The sequence below is a fragment of the Vipera ursinii genome (assembly GCF_947247035.1).
Source record: "Vipera ursinii genome assembly, chromosome: 3".
Taxonomy (NCBI): Eukaryota; Metazoa; Chordata; class Lepidosauria; order Squamata; family Viperidae; genus Vipera; species Vipera ursinii.
Genome location: NC_139516.1, coordinates 62,098,274 through 62,121,064, shown reverse-complemented (window position 1 = coordinate 62,121,064; position 22,791 = coordinate 62,098,274). Strand labels below are relative to the sequence as shown.

The window sequence follows — 22,791 nt, the reverse complement described above, 5'->3', positions numbered from 1 at the left end:
TTTAATAATATTTATATACCGCCCTTCTCCCGAAGGACTCAGGGCAGTGAACAGGGCAAGAATAAAAAATACAAAGTTACAAAAATTTAAAAAAGGATTAAATATATGCCCACTAAAAACAGTAAATACAATATTAAAACACCAATAAAAACAACAATAAAAAAACCCCCACCAATCCCCCATCAGGCCAGGCCGGCTTGTTCGAATAAGAATGTTTTTAGATCGCGACGAAAGGAGCGAAGATCGGGCGCCATCCGGAGCTCAACCGGTAACTGATTCCATAGCTCCGGGGCGCCCACAGAGAAGGATCTCCCCCTGGGGGCCACCAATCGACATTCTCTGATCGGTGGCACCCTGAGGAGGCCCTCTCTGTGGGAACGTACAGGGCGAAGGGAAGTTGATGCCGGCAGCAGGTGTTACTGATATTACAAATCAGTAACATGCCCTTTTCTTATTTAATCCATATCTTAATTTAACATGCTTGAAAAGTTGTGAACATAAACACATGCATATTGAAGATAGTTACCTAAAAAGTAACATTTATGTTTTCCCTAGATTGACAACATTATGATTGTGCAATTTGATTATAATAGTATTCATTTATAATAATATTTGAAAACAATAGTGGTTTTGTAAACAGATCTTCTGAATAAAGTAGTAGAAAGCTTTGCATTTCACTGTCCTTCTTTGGTCTTTTAGTGCCCAAGGAACATTATCCTGTGTTTGAAGATGGTAGTGTATATAATTTTGAATGAAATCATTTTATATTAGAACTCATTTAAGAAATTTAGAAGGCAATCGCTACTTTTTTGAAAAATGTTATCTTCTCCAGACAAACTGGGAGTTGTCACTATTGTCACAATTATATACTTCTTCTACTCCAGAATTTGTTTATTTTGTCATAGGTCCACCACAGATGGTAAAAAAATTCCTTGTTTACATTTATATTTCCACATACATTTGAAGTACCTTTATATATATTTACCTAGAGTTAGATATTGACAGTACATCATTTTATAACATTTTTCTTTTAAATTATAATTTAATGTAAAATTTAAACTCTTCATCCATATGCTTTTGCTTACATTGTTGTTCAGTCATCATAACAAAGTTCTTTGCCCATTGGATCATATAATGCTTCACATACTCATTCTCCAAATTCAATTTTAATATCAATTTATAAAACTTAGCAGTAATGTTTTCATCATTATCACACAATATAGTTTTCAGTTCATTTTTTGCAAAGACAAATCCATAAGTTTTACTATCTAATTTAAACCTTTCTTTCAATTGTAAATATGTAAACCAGTGACAGACATGTCCTTCAAATTCCAACTCATCTTTGGACTTGGGGGTAATTCACCAATTCATGACCCTCCAGATCAAGTAGCCTCTTGTTTTGGAGAGTCACCTTCTCTTTAAGTTAGACCAAACAATAAACATCAAAATACAGTTTCAAATGTGGTAAACCCAACCTCCTCTTTCTTTAGTATCTTGCACTAATTTATATCTAATCTTGGTTAAAAATGATTTTTTTATATAGTAATAAAAACTAATTTTGGCTGAATGAAGTATAACATAGACCTGCACAAAGTCTTTCAATTAGACATGTTTTGATGCACATAGCAGGGCTTATGAAGCATTTCTTAAGATTGATAAAGCAGCCTCATTTTTTCCAGGCTTCCATGGTTGCTTTAAAAGCTACTCCCATCTGTTTCATATGTCTGTACATAGTCCAGGACAACAGACTGAGGAATATTGCTTTGTATTTCGTAATATTTTTTACATGTTTGTTTTTTCCAGACAATCATCCAGATACCCTGCTTGAACAGAGGATTTTGCTCCATCCAAATTGTTGCAAAATTTCATTTCAGATCTTCTCAAGTGATAGAAAAAGCAGGTCTTCTTAATAATGGAAGAAGGCAAGATTCCAAAATCTGGAAATCATGACATAAGAAAATCCACCCGTATTATGTGTGAAGAAAGCAAAACTGCCAGAGCTGTAACCAATCAAAATTATAAAACCAACAGAAATGACAAGTCTATAAAAGAAGTTGGGAAAAGTTCTACAAGTGGTAACAGTTTCAAAAAAATTAAGCAAAATGATGTTTGTCCTGAAAAGTCAGGAGACAATAAATCACGTAAGACAAATAGTTGCATTCCTGGATTTAAAGACATGGGATCAGGTCTTCAGGATCAGAATCATAGCAAAGGAAAAAGATTACCAAATGGATCAACAGCAGTAGAAAATCAGAAACCATTAAAAGTTCAGCTTGCACACGAAAGCCTTCCAACTTCTCATATTTTAGAGAATGGTGCCAGCACAGACATCTTACCAACTATCCAGAGGGGAACTCCTGAATTAGCAGATCCACTAAGAGAGGATACCTCAACAATTAATGCTAATTGGTGTAAAGACTCAGAGAAAAGTGATTTGGATTTGAGAGCAGTAGAACAAACATCTGAAGATTACTGTAAGTGTGCATTCAAGTGTTTTTTTTTAAAAAAAAAATCCTGTCAGAAATTAAAGCTTTTCCTTGTGTTACTTATGTATAGGTTATTAAGTGAAACAGATTGATTTATTTTTTATGTAAACTAAGTTTAAAACAAAAGGTGCTCTTTTGTAGGAATTTATAGAAATTGTAATTCTAGTTGAAAATGGCGTTTTGCAACATAAAATGTGCTATGATAATTTCTTAATTTAAGCACTACTAAATTTGCAGTTTTTAGCTTGAGTTTTTTTTCTTCATGCTATGTTGCTTTCCTGCTTGAGTTTTCAGAAAGCTACAGAGCCATAATTTAAATGCAGTTACCTTCTAGAAGCTAAGTGAAGAATGACCCTGGGATCCAATTTTATACGAGTGGAAAGTTCGTTCGTATAATAAAATCTTCTCCCTGCTACAGATGTTTTCAGCATGCTGTTGAGCATGCAGAAGTGGGCGGGACAAAATGGTGGCTGTGTTCCTGTCTGCTAGGCAGCCAGAAAACAAAACTTCTTCATTTTGCTGCCTTAATGAAATCTGCATAGCGCTGCAGAAGCTTCTGATTGCTGCAGCATTGTGCATATCTCATTAAGGCAGCAAACAAAGCATTTTGTCTCTGGGCCACATGGCAGTGACCCGAACATGGTTGCCATTTTGTAGTTAGGCTGCTTCTGGAACTGTGCCACTTGGCCGCACAAAGAAGCAATCAGTTCCAGTGCTCTGGAAATTCTTAATAGCTCTTCAAAGGCAAGGAGGAGGTTGTTTGGTATGGTGGGATGGAAATCATACCTAAGACCTGGGGAGACCTGGTGGGAGTGGGAAAAGTCCTGTGGACACAGGGTATCTTAGGAGGGTGGGGGAGGCCTTGAAAGGGCCAGAATACATGGGCTTCGGCCTGTGCTCTGCCTCCAAGGGCCTCTCCTACCCTGGGGTACCTCGTTTTCCATTTAGTGACCTGGGCACTGCTTTAACAATTCACTGGAGAGAGCAGGGATGGAGGAGGCATTAGATGATAGGCTTCACCTAACGACCATTGTGAAATGTGAGTGTTGTTGGCAAGCTCCATTGTGGTTGTATCTCGAGGACTATCGGTATCATATTACTCTAATTGAGATAAAGATAACTGCCTCTGTGCACCATAGCGGCCATGGATTTGGTATATACCAAAGGAGCTGTGGTGATACAATGGTTAGAATGCAGTATTGCATGTTAACTCTGCCCACAGCCAAGAGTTTGATTCTGATCAGCTCAAAGTTGACTCAGCCTTCTATCCTTCTGGGATTAGTAAAATTTGTAAACCACTCAGAGAGTGCTGTAAAGCACTATGGAGTGGTATATAAGTCTAAGTGCTATTGCTATTGCTATATACACTTGTTTAGTGACTCCAGTTCGGACCTGCAACTCGGTCATTTTGAGAAGTGGTTGCTAAGTAAAACTGCTACTGTGGTTATGATCTTACTTCAATTTTCCTTTATAGTAAATGCACTGATTAGTTGTAGGGTTATTTTTTCATAACCATCGTAATAGCAAACAGTTGCTAAACAAGGCAGTTTTTAAGAAGACTCTTTGTGGGTGTGGGTGTAATGTGCTCAAGCAACTACTCATTAAATATCTTAATTTTTTTCATCTGTACAATAAAAAGAAATTTTGTTTTTAAGTTATTTATGAATGTAACTCAAAGATTTTGCATATTGTTTATATGAAAACAAATTACCACCATAACTTCATCTGAATGATGGTTGTGTAATATGTTTTCCCTAATTTCTCAAGACATTCGCAAAGAAAGTCTCAGTAATCTTTACAACTGTCTTAATATTTGATATATGTGAATAATGCTGAGAATCATCCAATAAAATTTTGTATTTAAATTTTAATTATGGCATTTCCAAACTAAGTTTCCACATTTTTTTAAAAAAAGGATATATGTACATTGCATGGTTTCTTAAATTAGATTTACGGTAGTCTATGAAAAATGTATTAAACATTCTTTTCTTCCTTCTACAAGGTAAAATAAAAAAATCTGACTCTGCTAAAGGAAGCAAGTCAGAAACTGATTATTTAGAAAATGTTGCTGTCATGGACGAATCAACACTGATGGCAGAAGAGCAGTTAGGCTTGAAACAAGCTGAAGAGCGACTGGAAAGAGATTATATTAGCCGCTTGGAAAAAGTAAGTACAGAATTTATTTTATTTATTTATTTATTTTAATCCCATTTATATCCCGCCCTTCTCTGAAGACTCAGGGCGGCTTACAATTTAAGCACAAACCAATGTGCTCAGCAATATGGAAATCAACAACCGCACAAAATTTAATTCGTGTGTGTGTGCTGGATTGTATACCTAGCCTAAAAGAAGAGTTTAAATTAAAGGATTTGTCTTTAAATTTTATAGTATAAAGAAGTTTTATCTAAATTAAAAAATTCTAATTTTGGATTAGAAGAAATCTGGATTCCTTTTTAGCATGGCAAGAAACATGCTTCTGGATTGCCTTTCATACTTCTATAATAGATGACAACAGGTAATTTTTCAGTTAATTAGAAGGAATTATATATATTTCTTGGTTTGTAGTAAACACTGAAGGAAACCTATTCATAGTTGATGATAAGCGATTAACATGTGTGCATAATTACACTTTTATGTATAGTTTTGCTTTGGCACATATCAGGAAACATTGAATGTAGTATTTAGGCTGACTTTTCCATCTGAGGCTTCAAATATATTGGAAAGCAACAACCACAGATTTTTTTTAGTGTTTTCCCATGACTTATCACATGCTACAGGAACAAATCATGATTAGCAATGCTTATTGTAGAAAAAAAGAGTTTTTCATAGTCTTCTTGTTTCATATGTATGTTTGATCTTGATCTTTCATGTCGATAAGCATAAATATTCTTTTGTTTATAAACTGAAACAATTAGTCTATTTTAGGATGAAATGTATTACAGGTAGTCCTCCACCTACAATCATTTATTCAACAACTGTTCAGAATTATTGTGGTACTGAACCAATGAATCTTACAATCCATCCTCGGGAATTTCATCTGTTCCAGCACTTTTGCATTCAAGCGATTGCCATCTGGGTGCTTGGCAACCAATTCATACTTACGATCTGGTGCACTGCTCAGCTATCATGTCATAGCCATTTGCAGCCTTCCTTACCAGCTTTCCCAGAATGTCAATGGGGAAGCTAGCAGGAAGGTCCCAAATTGCTGAAATAAGTGACACACCTCCCCCCCCCCCCGCATAACCTTCCCTTGTTCCTGTGCTGGTCACTCATGCACTTTACGCATGCTGCACCTCTTGCACATCCCTTTGCTCCCACATATTCTCCTCAACCCATATCACATCTCTCACATCTCTTCTCATGGCCTTGCACACCCAGTCCACACTGTAAATGGGTATTCCTGTATGGTGAGTTGGGGCAGTCTTTGTGCACTGTACTCTTCTGTGGTAAATGTACTTAGAAGCACTTTATTGTTACGATGGGGGGGGGGAAACCAGTATAATTAAGTGGTTGCTGGATCTTAAAATATGTGGTTTTTCCACAGCGCTCTCCAGAGTATTCTAATTGCCAGTACCTGTGTATGCTGTGTTTAGTTCACATTGAAAATATCCAGGGAGCTCATAAACATATTAAAGAAAAACGCCATAAAAAGAATATCATGGTAAGTGCTAGAATAAGTTTTGAAATTTTGCTCTGAAGTTCAGTCTTGTTTTAAAATGCATGCTACAGTTTTTAAACATTGGTTGATGGCAAACCAAGATGAATAGGTACAGGGCTATTTTCATAAGAACTTCGTTGATGGTGAAAAAAGATCCAACGATTACTGAGCTACTTGGCGTGTAACAAAAATGGCAGAGAAAGTCATTGGGCTAGTATGGGCCCTGTAAGCCAGAGGACAGCGATGTAGGTATGGTCCCTAAGGTTATGGTATTTGTGAAAGAACTGACTCATAGACATGTGAACAGGAATAGATAAGGGATTTTGTTATTACACATAACCCGTCTGCCTAATGGAATCTCTGCCTAAGTTATGCTGGTCTCAGAATTGATATTGGAGATTCCTAGGGTTATGTTGTTGGGGGATTTCAATGTCTCTTTGGGGCTGTTTTGTCTAGAGTGGTTTCATAGCAGCCCTGACAACCATGTGCCTGTTCCAGTTGGTCACAGGGCATAAACTCAATTTGTTATTTTATTGTGATTAGTTCGTTCTGTGGGTGAGAATAAGTCAGATTTATTCAACCTTAATCATGTTGTTAAGGTTGAATAGGTAGCCATATGCTGTCTATACAGGTAGTGGACCTATTAGCATGGTCTACCCCAAAAGATTTTTTTGATCCAATTCGATTTAGTTGGATTCCAAAAGGTTGTGGAGCTTCTTTTACCAATGCTTCTATTAATGCCTCTGTTGTTTCTTGGGTTAGGAAACTGTAGGAGTGGTTGACGCAGTTTGCCAAAAATAGTTTACCTGCTTTGACCTTATACTAAACCCAGATGAATTGTAGGGGGGTAGATGGGTGGAGTGCAGGTGGAGGAGAGGACCTGATTTAAATCTCATAAAACATAGCATAAAGTCCGTTTGAAAGTTTATTTGTAGGTTATACATGTACCAAAGAAACACTTTTTCTGTATATAGTGCAACGAGAAGCTTACAACCTATGAACTGTTTTGGATTTTGAAGCGACTGACAGCCCTGCCTCCTCTCCTAGTTTTAATCAGAACTCTCAAGGCTGGTGGCAATACTTTCAGTGTTTGTTTGCTGTTGTTTTTTGCAGATAAAAATCTCTTGTACAGCATGATCAGAGTGCAATGCTGAGGTTACCTTTTACAGTTGGATCATTTTCATAATACCTGAGGAAGTGGGCAGGCTGCTTTAAACATTATTTTTCATCACATATTCTCTGGATCCTTGTTTTGTGTATAATTTCTGGTCCAGAGCTTTTGATAAACACCAGAATTATTCTTATAAATGCTCCTCAGAGGGAAGGGAGGCGAAAATGTTTCCTTGGTTAAAGATGGATCTTAAGATGGGCAATGTAATGCAGTCTCTTAACTTTCCATGATTATGAGGTAGTGATTGAATAAGTACTGTTTTCTCAACTGCAGGCAACTGAGAGAGCAGATTATCTGACTATTTCAAACTGCTTCAGGACTGGCTACAGGCTTGAGACTTCTGTGGATGGCTTGTGTTAACAATTTTTCCCCTGTCTCGCTCATATTTTATTCAGTGGTTATAAGGAACGAATACCAACCTGTTCCCCCTTGCTTTTCTTACTCTATGGGTCTAATACATACATGTGAAACTACTTTTTATGTTTTTCATTAGGAAAAGCAAGAAGAAAATGAGCTCCGTGCCCTCCCCTCTCCTTCCCCTGCACAAGTTGCTGCTTTGAATTTTATGCTGATGGAGGCAGCAAAAGAAAAAGGAATATCTGATGACGATTTCAAAGTCCGCCAAGAAATTGTATATGATATGGAAAAGATTGTTCAGCAATCCTTACCAGGTAACTTCCTGGTATCTCTCATTTAAATGTTAACCAGGTCCGGTTGTGGTTATAATTTTTCAGATTAGTGTGGTTAGCTAAATGCTGCCACCTAGTAGTTTATTTTGAAATTAGAATAGCAAAATTAACATAATTGCTTATACAGGTAGTCCTTGACTTATGACCACAATTGAGCCTAAAATTTCTGTTGCTAAGTGAGACACTTGTTAAATGAGTTTTGTCCCATTTTATGACCTTTCTTGCCACAGCTTTTAAGTGAATCACTGCAATTATTACGTTTATAACATGATTAGTGAATCTTGCTTTCTCATTGATTCTGCTTGTCAGACGGTTCAAAAGATGACACTGGGACAGTGCAACTGTCATAAATACGAGTTAGTTGCTAAGCATCTGAATATTGATCATGTGACCATATGGGGGTGCTGCAATGGTTATAAGGGTGAAAACTGGTCATACACCACTTCTTTCAGTACCATTCTAACTTTGAACAGTCACTAAATGAACTGTTGTAAGTCAAGGACTACCTGTAATAGAAAACAATATCAACAGGGCATTGATTATTACATGGCCTCTAAAAAAATAAAATTAAACAGTTGTAAATTCTGTTGTTTGTGCTTAATAATAGTAATCTTATAAAATGACAGTTTACTGTGTCCATTGGGTTTCTGTTCCAAGTACTGAAGCACAGTCTTTCCTAAAGAAGCAGTAGACAAATACTTTCATTCTAATTGTATTTTGCTCTATTTACATGAAAAGAAAATAGGGTATGGGAAAATATCTTTGTACATTTGCTAAAAATATAATAGAAGATGTTGAAGTGGTGCAAATATGAAGGTAAATGGGTGAAACACAAGGAGGAACTGTTGTTGCTTCAAAGGCAGACACTCTGCATATGAATGACAACTTTGAAAAGTGAGAATCCTCAATTGGCTTAGAGTTCATATGGATAAATTGGCTATTTTAGAAATTTTACATCTTCGTGTATAGAGCAACAAAATAAAATTGGTCCAGTTCTGTGATAGAAGTTCTAAACATGCTTATCTGGGACCTCTGCATTCTGTGTTTTTTTTGTGTAAGTGTGTTGTGTGAATATGTGTGACAACAGTTTGTGTGATGGAATACATAATATACCACCACCCCTTTCATTCAGACCCTTTCAGTTAGGATTCAAACCTTGCCGTGGGAATAAAACCGCATTGATTGTGGTGGTGGGTGACCTCAGGTGGGACAGGTATGGGTGATGCATCCATCTTTGCTTTTCTTGGCCTCTCAGTAGCTTTCAATACCATTTCTGAGTTGGCTTTGGGGATTGGAAATGGATTGTAATATGTTGTTCTGATCAGTCTGCGTAGAACAATAAAAATCTGGAATCTGATAAACCAAGACTGAATTACAATTCATTCTGTCTATATTAAAAAAGAGAGAGAAAGAAGGAGAGTTTCTGAGCCTTGGTTGTCTCATACATACTGTGCTATTTGTGTATTTATTACAGCTGTAATAATACAAACAAAAGTTTGGGGAAAACGGTGATCGCAACTACATGATCACTTACAAAACTCTTTCTTTATTTCTAGAGTGTTCATTGAGGATGTATGGATCTTGTCTAACTAGATTTGCTTTTAAAACCAGTGATGTTAATATTGATATAAAATTTCCCTCCACGGTAAGTTAAATATTTGTCACATTATTTAAAAAACTGTAGTTTTATTATATTGAAATTGCAGTTCAAATGTTTTTCCATACCAAGATATGTTCAAGGAAACTGTTTTGTTTTAGCAAGGAATTTTATGCCTCAGAGGCAGTTTTCTTTCTTGAGCTAGTTTCGTTCTCCTTTTTTGAAAATTAAAGCACTTTGTCAATTTGAAGCTATTGTATGTCCAATGGTTAGAAGGTTAGTGTAGAAGAGATTCTATGTACAGATAATCCCCAAGTTACGAGTGTTCACTTAACGCTCGTTCAAAGTTACGTGATGAGTGCTCCCTAGTGCTTATGAGCAAGTCCCAAAATTACAAATATTGCAGCACCACGGCAGTCTTTTGCTCTTATGAGCGACCGCAGTGGCACTGCAACATTCACCCTGATTATTCCCTCCCTCCCCACCCCTGCCCTGGGTCTCCCTAGCCACCAGGCCTTCAATACTCACCCTGCGAAAATCGAGATCCTTTGCTTTCTTGGCGGCTCCAGGCCTTTGGTGTGTTCACAGAGAATGGAGGCCTAAAGTAACGCAAGATCACGTGAGATCAGTGGGGCGAGATCTCACACTACTGATCTCGCGTGATCTCATGGTACTTTAGGCCTCTGTTCTCTGCAACAGAGAATGGTTGAACCGAAGCCGGGGGACGCTTCTGTGGCCCTCTGGTGGCCTGATCTGGGCACCGGAAGCCTCCAGGTTGCTGCTGCCCAGAAATGGGCCGCCGGAGGGCCACGGAAGCTTCCCCCGGCCTCAGATCTGGGTGGCAGCGGCGTGGAAAAGACATCCTGCGCCCAGTTCGGGCCACCGGAGCGCCACAGAAGCATCCCCCGCCCTCAGATCCAGCGCCAGCGGCCTGGAAAAGGCTTCTGGCACCCAGATTGGGCTGCCAGATGGCCGCGGAAGCATCCCCTGGCCTCACATCCGGGCAGCAGCAGGAACCACGGCAGAGAGGAGACAGATCTTTTCAAGGTGAGTCCAGTGCGGCAAGAAGGGAGGAGGAAGCATGAGGTGTCTTAGTGGGTCAAGGAGGCCTTGGCCTGTTCCATCACTAGGCCTTCCATGGCCTTCCCCACCCTCAGATATCTCATGTTCACTTAATGAATCTTTTAACGAGATTCACTCCCAGGAGTTTTTGAGTTATGAGTGGAATGGGCAGGCTCCATTAACGCTCGTAACTCGAGGACTACCTGTATTGAGAAGTCTTGTTCAGCTCCTATAATTTTTGAATGAGGTCTGGAGGCAAGACAAAACAACCACTATGCTCCTTTTGGTTAAATTGGAAAAAGTGGAAACAAGTTACTTCATGAAGTAGCTTCAGAAGATGTTTTATACATTCCAGTCTTAGATCCCTTTGAAACTTGTGCCGAGCCCAATAGGAACATTATTTTGGATTTGGATTTCCGTTCAGTTTACGTACTTCCCAATTACTGTAAAAACTTGGATCAGCATTAGATACAGAAAACTTTAGGTGTTCACTGCTGTCTGTTTATCAGGAGTTTTGCAGCTCAGATGTGGTAACTCTTTGCTGAATATTCAGATCCTTTCACTGTATGCTCAAGAAAGAACGTATACAAAAATGTAGGGCCCCGGGGGATGTTGACATTTAGTTTTACAGGTTCCAGCACCTTAGCTTTAGACGTTTTCAGACAAGGAAGGTAGCAAACATTCTGACCATAGGTTGATTAAACCTCTCATGCTAATAGTGAGGATTTTACCTGGGAATTCTAAAAGATGTTTTCCTAGCAGAGCTAGAAAACATTTGCTTGTAAATGCAAAAAATCAGTATTCTTCCAATATTATATAGAATGTACATAGGTAATAATTTATTTTATTTCCAGGCAGGGCAGTGTGATCAGATTCTTGATGTAGAGGGGGATATTGAGCAAGAAAAGTCGTAAAATGGGGCGAAACTCACTTAACAAATTTCTCACGTAGGAACATAAGTTTCGGGTTCAATTATGGTTGTACGTTGAGGACTATCTATAGGAATATCTGATGTTCCATCTGTATAATCTTTTTTAAAAAGTTATTGCATAATGTAAAAAGAAAAGAAAAAAGAAAAAGATGTGTAATTGCAAAGAAATTATATGTAATTTGAACTATAACATAAAAGCCTGGGCCAAATGGGTTATCAATACAGTAGTAATAAAAATATAAAATCTTGGTCTTGTGGCAGTTTTGATATGACTGGAAGCCACACAAATAGGATGAGTTGATGCTTCCTTAGTACTTGATAAGGTTGCAGATTCCCAGGTCTGGAACTCTGGCTCCTTTTGATGCTGTTTGTTCAACTGGGGTGCCTTCATTCTTCTGGACCTAGTGAATTAATTTGTCTGAAAACTTTGTCCCCTGGCCTTTAGGCTTAGCAAAGACCTAGGTCCTGCTTTTTATATGCCAGTTTAAGTGTGTAGCAAATTTTCTGTGTAGTGTGCTGAGTAGGAAAAAGACTGACGCATGAGTTAACATTGTTAAATTTGTTAATGTCTACAATAAATGTAGACAATATTTTCATGTCTGTACATACAAAAATATGCTATATTCATACTCTGTCAGGAAACAGGATTGGGGAGCACATTTGTATTATGATGATATTAATGATATTGTATTCAATAGACTCAATGTAAAAATAAATAGAATCAATGTGATAATAAAAAACTTCATTCATTATTTTAGATGAGTCATCCAGATGTTCTGATACAAGTGCTCGATATTTTAAAAAATACTGGTAAGTTTGTCCCTTCGTTATTTCTTTCCTAATTTCTTCATAAACTGTTGTGGAGAAAATAAGGGGATCTTACAGAGCTATACATATATATGTATTACTCAGATGACTTTCAGTCAGCATGGAGGTAGTATGAAAATGATTATTATTTGATATGCTCTATTTTCTCCTTCAGGATCTTACTCTGATGTGGAATCAGATTTCCATGCCAAAGTTCCTGTTGTTTTTTGTAAAGATGTTAAAAGGTTTGTTTATTTTTTTTCTATATGGTCATCTTCAGAAGATAATGGTTAAGATATTACTTTACGTTTCAATGTTGATGGACATTTTGCACTGTAAAGGACTTAATTTAAAATTATTTTCTCAACAATGACAGTTTGGACAAAATATTACGCACATGACAAGCTGACTTTAAATAAGAGGTCTGCATACATTCATAATTTTTCCATTAAAAATAATTAAATAGATTTCAATATCTTCTGGGAGAACACTACATTGTGAAAAGATATTAATGCAAATAGCATATGTAAAACAAAAATATTGAATGTTTTGGGGGGGGTTGTTTCAAATTTCACTCACAAAAAGTGGTAGAGCTTATACCGTCTCTCAAATTTGTTTCAATGTCAGTGGTTTAACTTGTAAAGTAAGTGCTGGAAATGATGTGGCCTGCCTTACAACTGACCTGCTAGCTGCACTCGGCAAACTAGAGCCAGTCCTTGTTCCTTTGGTGTTGGCTTTTCGCTACTGGGCTAGAGTAAGTTTTTAAAATATATATATTTGTTCCTTACGTGTACTTTATATAATGATGATATTCTAATGTAAGTAATACAACACAAAAGTCATTTTAGTTATATATTTCTGTTAGAAGAAAATCTCTTTGTCTGAGTCAGAAAGTGTTGATAAAATAAGTTCTGTGGTTCACACCTCACAATTCTGAAAATATTACTTAAGCATTACTTTTATTAGGGCTAACCCAATGTGCACAAAACTGTGATCAACTTTTTGTGCTCTCAGAATAGAACAATATATTATGAAAGGTAATGAAGTAATGTAATGAATTCATGAAATCTGTATGACCCAAATATTAAGGTAAACGTATAATCTGAGAGCTCAAATAATTGGATATCAAAATATACATAGAAATGTTATAGCAATTAAATATAGTGGTTGATTCACCTCTTATTGGAAATGTAACCAATGATTGCATTTGTCTTCAACTTCTGTCAAAGCACACACGGTTTCTTCAAATAATATTCAATTAATATTTGTAAATAAATAGATAAAATTAATCTTTAGTAAACTTCAGCACTTTTAATTATATATTTATCTATTCATTCCATTTAAGGCTACTTAATTCCAGATGAACTCTGCGTGGCTTATATGATAAAAAAAATAAAAAGCAGTTAAATAATATACATCCAAATGTAAATTCCAAGGATTGCACAAAATACACCTGACAGGCTCAGTAGCCTTCTCTAGAACCTTGGAAAAGATTCAGTTTTTAAGGACTGGGAAGATAAGCACTTGTTCAAATAACCAGAGCTGATGCCATGAAGGGTTTTACTGAGGCACGCCCATCGTTGTGCCTTTGCATTTTGGACCAGTTGTAGCTTTCAAATGATCTTCAAGAACACGTAGAGTGTACCGCAGTAATCCAACTGAATGTGATGAGAACGTGAGAGTCCCCATCTGAAAGGCCTTGTAATCCAGAACCGGTGCCAATGTTCTAAAGCCCTGATGGCCAGAACTATCACCTGCTCTTTGTTGAGTCTAAAGCAGCCACCAGATTGCACACAAGTTGTGAACATGGTAGTGCAGCCTCTTCCACAACTATAGATAGAAGGTCACTAAGGTGAACCTTCCTGGGTAAAGCAGACAAGAAATATATAAGGCTGTTCCAATATTATGAAGGGGCTGAAGAAATGGTACTTACAACTAATCCTTGTGAGTTCCAGCCATTGCATCATTTTTGCACTTAGGTAATCGTGGTCCAGGTGCTCAGCACCCAACTCACATTATAATATTGTAGTGAGCTATGATTATGTGATCACAGTTTCCAACCTTCCCTGCCAACTCCCAAAAGCAAAGTCAGTGGGGAGACCAATCAGGAGTAAGACATCATGGTCACATGAGGTCCTTGTTTAACAATAACTGGTACTGCTGGAATTGCCATTGCTAAGCAACACTATCACATCATTTTGTGCTTTAGACAGGGGTCCTCAGCCTCTGGTTCGTGGACCAGAACCAGCTGCGGCATACCAGAAACCAAGCCGCGCAAACAAGTGAAGCCCTATCTATGGGATACAGGCAGAATGCAAAACCACGCCACCACCAGTCCGCAGAAAAATCTGTCCAAGGAACCGGTCCCTGGTGCCCCAAAGGTTGCGGGCTGCTGCTTTAGGCTATATTACTTAGCGAGGACAATTTCAGTCCCAACTGCCATTACAACCCAAAAATTACCTATAACTCAATCTCCTGAATACTAAATTTAATGAGTGCCTTCTACTTAATTTTTGCTTATGTAATGAAATTCTATTTGTTTAATTTTATTTTTCTATTTAAATGTTTAGTTTTCTTTCAGGTTTGATTAAGAAAACGTGTTATTTAAATGTTACATTCTTATTACCTTGGTCAGGTTGTAGATTACAGATGTATCTATATTTATTTTGCTTTTTATATTCAGCGTTCTCTCCCCCCCAATTTTTGAATTTAGGTGCATATAGACTGTATATTGTTTCCACAACCCCTGGGCTGCGGCCTACTGTAACCGGGCTATGGGTGTGGTGAGCGAGGGTGCACGCACGCATGCCCCATTTGTGCAAGCAATGGGTGAGCATATGCACAAGTACATCCATTTTGAAAGCTCCGGGCTCGCGTGCCTGTTCCTTGTGCAAATGGAGCTGCGTGCACATGCTTGCTCAGTGCTCACGCGGAACCATCCCCTTCCCCCACATTATTCCACAAGCTGGAAAGGTTGGGGGAACTTTTTATAAAAGGTTAGAAAAATGGAATAAAGGGTAGGAATGGAAACTGTATTGCTATTAATGTTAAATACGTACACCCAGACAACTTGCTGCCTACTAAATACTAAAGATTGTTACAATAAAAAAAACTAACAAAATATACATAATTTCCTCTTTTTTATAGTTGTGTCATATTGATTGCCAGGCAGAAGGTGGAATCCCTTCATATTCCTTTGCCTTAATGGTAATATTTTTCCTTCAACAAAGAGAACCACGTATCCTACCATCATATTTAGGCAACTGGGTAAGCTCTTAACTCAACCATATGATTTATTCAGTGGTACAGAGGAATTACTCAAAAATTCTTGGGAAAGTTCCTAAAGAAGCTTTTGGATTCCTAATTGGAACTAGATACAACTATCGTTCATAGTATGATATAACTGTTCATCTTATAAAATTTATAAGATTACATATGAAAAGCACCTTGTTTCTTTAGATTGAAGGCTTTGATTCTAAGAAGGCTGATGATTACCAACTGAAAGGAATAAAAGATAAAAAGTTTGTAGTGTGGGAATACAAACTATCAAATAATGGAGCAGGGAAAAATGTGAATACTGTAGAAGGCAAATCTAAAGGAGACCAGCACAGAAATGGTAACAAGACTACAGCAGCCATGGAGCCAAACATCCAAAATAATCCAAAGGAGAAAAAAGGCCATGTGAGTGATTCCTTTTAATCGCAAAGTGCTCTTTTTATTAGTACTCTTTTTGTTTAATGACCTGAGAATAAAACAAGTTAAGCTCAGAATAAAACAGGTTAAGCTTTTTTATTTTCCCCTCTTCTTTCAGTCTCCATTGTCATTGGAAACACCACACCAGATATCTCTGGGACAACTCTGGTTAGAATTGTTGAAGTTTTATACACTGGAATTTGCTTTGGAAGAATATGTTATCAGCATACGGGTACAAGAACTTTTAACCAGAGAAAACAAGAACTGGCCCAAAAGGCGAATAGCCATTGAAGGTAGGGCATTGCATTTTCTAAAAGTTCTTGTAAATGATTTACCGGTTGCCTTATTTACCTGATTTTGCTTATATAAAAAACACTGAAGCATCCTATAATAACTACAGTTTTTAAGTGTATCTGCATTATTTGCGTTCTTGACAGAGTGGGCCACATAAATAAAAGGTTTCATTTAAAGGCTTACAGTGAATTGCATTTAATTGTCTCTCTAACTAAACAGATCATATTTGTAGAAAAGTTATAATGTTAGGTTGCTATAAGAAATTATACCAAAAAGGAAATGGTTGAGTGCACATAGTAAGGAGCCTCTCTTTGTTGTTCTGTTCTTTGTTTTTCATGAATTAACACTGTAACAAAGAAGATTCAAGAAGAAAACTTGCATATAATCTTTTGACGAAATATGTTTTGTATTATGTTATTTAATTTTTAAAACTCGTGGGTATTTATAGAGTTGATTAAACTGATAAAAGTAGATATGAAAAATATTCTGAAAATGGCAATAATTGCTTTATTTTTTAAATATTTTTTAAAAAGCTTGTTCCTATTGTTTTTAGATGACAGTTGACATCTGATTATTTTATAAGTATTTATTTTAAAATAATCATCTTGTAAAAAAAGAAATCTGATTACTTGAAGGCAATTTTATAATAGGATAAATGTTTTCAACAGCCAAACAACTAAAATGTAACAGGTCTATTTAAAGTGCAGTATATTGACTTCATATTTGAAATTCCTAATTTAAAGCACTATCTAATTTATTTCATTTCCTTTTTCTCAGATCCCTTTGCACTAAAAAGAAATGTTGCACGGAGTCTGAACAGCCAGATGGTATTTGAATACATCCTGGAGAGGTTCAGGACAGCATATAAATACTTTGCATGTCCCCAGCGTAGAGATGAGACTAAGCCCAAACCAGATACCAAGAAAAAAGAAAAGGGAAAAATAGGTAGCAAAAGAACTGGAGAAACTGTGATCAACTGTTGCCTTCCACAGCAGGCCAATATTACAGGAAAACATAAACCAGGTCACGGATGTAATTTCCAGGAGTGTAAATTTAATGAATGTAATGAAATGGAGTCTACGACTAGGAGATGTACTGAGAAAATTAAAAGCTTTTTAGTAAACTCAGAAATTATAAACACAGACTCTGGAGATAGAGAAGAAACTATATCGTTTATTACTAATGAATGCTGTGAATTAGAACAAAAATCACTTAAAAGAAAGGATGATCAAGAGCTTTCAGCTGAAGATAAACTAAGCCACTGTTGTGTTTTTAATGAACATAAATCCCGTGATACAGATTCTGTTAGTGGATTATCTGACACTGAAAGACTGGATTCTGTAATGGAATATCCAACAAATAGCGTGTGCTCAGGCACTAGCATACCAGCTACCTCGCACGATTGCAAAGCAGCAGAGGAAACTCAAGACATTAGAGATGAAGTCACCACAGAAGACATGCATTATGTGTTCGATAAATTTATTTTGACTTCTGGAAAGGTAAAATAAAAACAAAAGTCATTTTATATTTTATTAAATTGTTTCCTTTATTTAATTTCAATTTTCTTAACTATACAACAACATATTTCCACTATCATACCTATATAACATAAGTTGACACACAACATTTAGAGAAATAACACAGTTTAAATTGTAAAATACTATTATTTTGTGTGTTTTTTCATAGCCTCCAACTATAGTATGCAGTATCTGCAAAAGGGATGGCCATTCCAAAAGTGATTGCCCAGAAGATTTTAAGAAAATTGATTTAAACCCACTACCACCAATGACAATTAGATTTAGAGAAATACTTGATCTTGTATGTAAAAGGTGCTTTGGTAAGTAATATTTTTGCCTTTTGGAATAAGTTTGAATTTTTGTGGAGGCCCACATTATTACGAGATTTTATCTCAGTAGAAATAAATTTATGTACTACCATCAATAGCACTGGCTCCTGTGTTTCAATTCACATTAAGGTAAATATGACAGTTTGGACTTTGCCATGTATCTAACAATAAGGTTTATAAAAATGTCAAGGATACATTTGAAATCACCAGATTTTGTAATCCTAAAATTGATTTTTTTTTGAGAGAGAAAAAAAGATTTAAGAAAACAATGAGAAAAATGAGAGGTTGCAAATTTAATTTAATTTTAATTTATTGAGATTTCTATACCGCCCTTCTCCCAAAGGGACTCAGGGCAGTTCACAGGGCATAAATATAAATGACAATACAAAAATTAAAAGACAATTAAATCAATGCCCAAGTTAAAACAAGAATAATAAAACAAGCCTATAAAAAACCCATGTACCCCCATCAGGCCTGACCCGCTAGTTCAAATAAATGGGTCTTCAACCCGCGACAGAAGGATCGGAGGTCTGATGCCGTCCGGAGCTCAACCGGCAGTTGGTTGAGTGTTTTATTAAACCCTTGTAAAATATTGTAAATAATATAGAGTTGTACGTGTTCATAGATGAATTAATTGAAAGATAACTTATGCTTGGCTTCAAATACTGCCAAATGCCTCTATTGTTTTTTATTTGTCTAGATGAATTGTCACCTCCTTTCTCAGAACAACAAAATCGAGAGCAGATTCTGGCAAGTTTGGAAAGGTTCATTCGTAAAGAATATAATGGTATATAATAAATCTTTATGTCAACAAAAGCTTGTCTTATAACCACCTAAGCCATCCTCTGAAAATTTTATGTTAAAAGTGTACAATATTTCCATCTCAGCAGAGATTCTAAAATGTTTTACCACAAATATTAAATAAATAAAATTGTATTTAGATCTAGCCATATTAATAATGAATACTACAATTTCCACTGATTTCAGTGGACTTTTGAAAGATTTTGTGAAGCCTGGTCTAATAAATTAATATTAAACTATTATATCAAATTCTGTTCACCTTCCGGTGAAATGAACTTGCTCTTAAGGACTGGAAGATGTTTTGGTATAGATTTAAAGTGGACTGTGGAGGGCTTAGGTGGAAGAAAGGAAAGGATATTTCTGTAGCATGAGAAGAAAATATATTTGCACCAGATTGGATGCAGTCCAACATTATCATCTTAGAAATATATGTTGCCTTGACAACACAGTAATAATTCTAAAGCATTAAGGTGTTTGTATCTACCTGTATAATAGCACCTCAATGCCCTGTACTTCAACCTTTACCTTTAGATCGCTGCATGTGTACACTAATTTGAAAAGTAACTAGGTAAAACAGTCATATTTTTAAGGCTCAAATGTGTGTGTATTTAAGGCTCAATTGTGCCTGGTTGTTTTGTTTTTTTTGCATTTTAAATGCATTTGTTTGATCACTAAGTATTGTAGATTAAGATTACTCTGAGATAGTTTAGAGTACTATTGTATATGCATGATTAATTAAGCAAACATGTATTTCAGTTCATAATCAAATATTCATAGATGTTAGAGTAGGGATCCCCAACCCCGGTCCCTGGCCTGGTACCAGTCTGTGCTGTTGGGAACTGGGCCATGCAAGCAGTGGGTGAGCACGAGTGCATGTGCAAAGCTGCATTTGTGCAAGCAACCATCCCCTGTCTTACCGCTGCAGTGGTGCCGCTGCCCCCGCCAATCCGTAGAGCCGGAAAGTTTGGGGACCGTTGTGTTACAGCATGCATTGAATCATAGGAAAAAGTGACTGCTTATAAACAACCATTGTAGGTTACATTGGAATTCATAAGAGCATGGATTCTTTTGACTCTGAAAATGTTTTCTCCATTTATGGGAATCTCTTTCTCTCTCTATTTTGCTCAGACAAGGCCAGGCTGTGCCTGTTTGGCTCTTCAAAGAATGGATTTGGATTCCGTGATAGTGACCTGGATATCTGCATGACTCTAGAAGGCTATGAAAATGCAGAGGTAGTTCTTTCCAAATAGGTTTGCATACTTTTGTTCTTGGAAGTATTTGTAGCATGTTGTAAATAATAATACAGTGTTTTTATTCATTTTCTCCAGAAATTAAATTGTAAGGAAATTATTGAAAGCTTGGCAAAAGTTCTTAAGAAACATCCAGGTAAGATTAGGGTACTGCATATTGAATAATATTTTATACATTTTGTTTAGTTTTACATAGTATTTAGCATTCTTAGTTTTAAGAAGTATTACTTACCTTTGCAGGTTTAAGAAACATTCTGCCTATAACAACAGCCAAAGTGCCTATTGTAAAATTTGAACACAGACAAAGTGGCTTAGAAGGTGATATCAGCTTATATAACACACTGGCAAGTATCTTTCAGTGAAGTTTTGGCTGACCATCCTAATTCTACATAAGCTAAAAATTGCAAGTAGTATTTAATACCTTGGTTGAAAATTGAAGTGAAGAAGAGATTATTAGGGAATATTATTATTGATAAGGGGTTGACAGGCATACACTGTAGCATAGACACACAAGGCCCGCGGGCTGAATCCAGCCCACCATGTGGTTCCGTCTGGCCTGGGAACCTGCTCTGGAAACAGTGAAGGAGCGGCCCACAGCACCTTGGCCCGGCCCAGGCCAACTGGGCACTGATCTACAACCTGGTGCCAGCCATCAAAGCCAGAACGTGCTTAGCCTTAGGTCCATAGGGCAGCCCTGGAACCAGCGATGGGTGCCCCCAAGCGGAGTCCAGTGTCCCTGCTGGCTGTCTTGCCCCACAGGCTGACTTTACCCGAGACGCGGTGCTGATTGTCTTGTGCATGCACCCGGGGGCAGGGCAGAGACGGCAGGGCAGCTCCTCGCTGGTTCTAGGGCTGTCTTGTGGATTTAAGGCTGAGCGCATTCTGGCTTTGATGGATGCTACCAGGTTGTAGATCAGCGCCACTCCCCCCTCCCACCAGCACCTCCATGGCCCCCTCACTGACAGCCTCGCAGCCACGGGACCGGACCCACCCACGTGGCAGTAGCATCATGGACACCGGCAGCGCTGGCAATCTCTCCCCCTCCCATCATCCCTTCGTGAGTGCAGAGGAAGGAAGGAAGGAGGTGAGGCAACTTGGTTGGAGATGCCCCAGTTCATGCAGTTCTACTTCAATCCTGGATCCATTGAGACTTGGGCTCAAAGGAGAAAGCAATTTTGTGTTCTCTTTTGTAACAGACAGGACTTTATTGGCAATCCAAGTTAACATTGGTATTCTTGAATTGTGAACTCTTAGGAAAGTATCCCTTCCCTATGTGTTGCAAACAGCCATTTCCAGTGGGGAAAACAGGACAAAGCAGAGTGGGGGAAAATAGTTTCCTTTGCTATATTTCCAGTTTGAATTAGATCATGGCAGGATCCCTACAGGAGAGCTCTTTTAAGTATTATGTGTTAATAGAAAAGTAACTAACTTACCTCTGTTCCTAAATGCTAAAGCTGTTGCACATAAAAATGGAGGAGCTCTGATTAACTATCCCAGCCACCATTTTGACAGTTTTGCTGTACTGTTGTCTGTGGACGCCCCTGCTAAATGCAAGCATGGGATAAACTGAGCCTGGTTTGTTCTCGGTCTTTTAAGTGGCCACAGACTACTAGCAAAAGTGGCATTTGATCACAAGGCAAGAAGGCATTGAGAAATGTTTCCCCTTTGAGCATCCAAGAAGGGACAGGAAAGGAGAAAGGAAAAGAGGAAAGACGAAAAAGAAGGAAAGAGGAAGGAAGAAGAAAGAAAGGAGAATGAAGAGGGAAGGAAAAAGAAGAAAAAGGGGAAAGGAAGAGAGGAAGATTATAATAAGAGGGAGGAAGGGTCTGAGGGAAGTCCTGCCTTAGCACTTAGCCATGAGCAGCCCTGCTGCCCTTTTGACATCCCCTTGTCCCTTCCTCTTGACCTCTCCTGGTGGTCTCCCATCATATCACTGAGGATGGTTTGGTTACAAAGCCGGGTCTTCTCGTGGGGAGAGGGAGTGGGTCTCCTTCTGATCCACACATTTTGCCCTCCCGCAACTTGGCCAGGGAGAGCGAGCCAATCAGCAGCAGCCTTGAGGAGGTAAGCACACCCGGGCGCCCCCTTGGGAAAAGCTGGATTGGGCATTTGCCCTCCATTGCCCAGGGCTCTGGGCAGCCTGCATCCCTGGGGGTCCTCTGCATGGCCTGAGAGGACAGCAAGGCTCCTCTGGTGGACAAGGGTATAGTGCTCGCCCTGGTCTTGCCTTCCTCGGCTGGAGACAATGGATCCCCCCAAGCCCTGCCCGGGCCCCCACAGGAGCCCCCTGACACAAGTGACGTTGAGCTGGCCACCCCCACCCTGGCCACCCCCACCCCCACTATGCCTACCCCAGCCCCCTAAGGTCAACCACAACCCTGATGCGGCCCTCAATGAAATCGAGTTTGACACCTCTCCTCTAGCAGTTCAGTTTTACTTAACATTTCAGAATGTTCTGGAAGTTGCTTTTAAAATACGTTAAAATATATATTAAGAAAAATGCTCA

General features: G+C 38.0%; 1 protein-coding gene across 3 annotated transcripts in view; it reads left to right on the top strand.

The window, feature by feature from the left end:
* TUT4 (terminal uridylyl transferase 4) overlaps positions 1-22,791 on the top strand; it is a 42,902-nt gene that overhangs the window by 4,806 nt on the left and 15,305 nt on the right. For 2 of the 3 annotated variants that reach the window (XM_083358674.1, XM_083358675.1), the window contains exons 3-19: positions 1,804-2,474; positions 4,489-4,652; positions 6,031-6,147; positions 7,809-7,986; positions 9,561-9,649; positions 12,353-12,404; positions 12,577-12,646; positions 13,029-13,155; positions 15,549-15,668; positions 15,861-16,082; positions 16,213-16,387; positions 17,166-17,887; positions 18,075-18,225; positions 18,935-19,021; positions 20,164-20,267; positions 20,364-20,421; positions 20,526-20,629. In XM_083358674.1, coding sequence (XP_083214800.1) covers positions 1,913-2,474; positions 4,489-4,652; positions 6,031-6,147; positions 7,809-7,986; positions 9,561-9,649; positions 12,353-12,404; positions 12,577-12,646; positions 13,029-13,155; positions 15,549-15,668; positions 15,861-16,082; positions 16,213-16,387; positions 17,166-17,887; positions 18,075-18,225; positions 18,935-19,021; positions 20,164-20,267; positions 20,364-20,421; positions 20,526-20,629 — 3,102 coding nt within the window. In that variant the 5' untranslated portion in view covers positions 1,804-1,912. Of the gene's footprint in view, positions 1-1,803; positions 2,475-4,488; positions 4,653-6,030; positions 6,148-7,808; positions 7,987-9,560; positions 9,650-12,352; positions 12,405-12,576; positions 12,647-13,028; positions 13,156-15,548; positions 15,669-15,860; positions 16,083-16,212; positions 16,388-17,165; positions 17,888-18,074; positions 18,226-18,934; positions 19,022-20,163; positions 20,268-20,363; positions 20,422-20,525; positions 20,630-22,791 lie in introns of those variants that run through there. The other variant, XM_083358676.1, reaches the window with a different exon arrangement.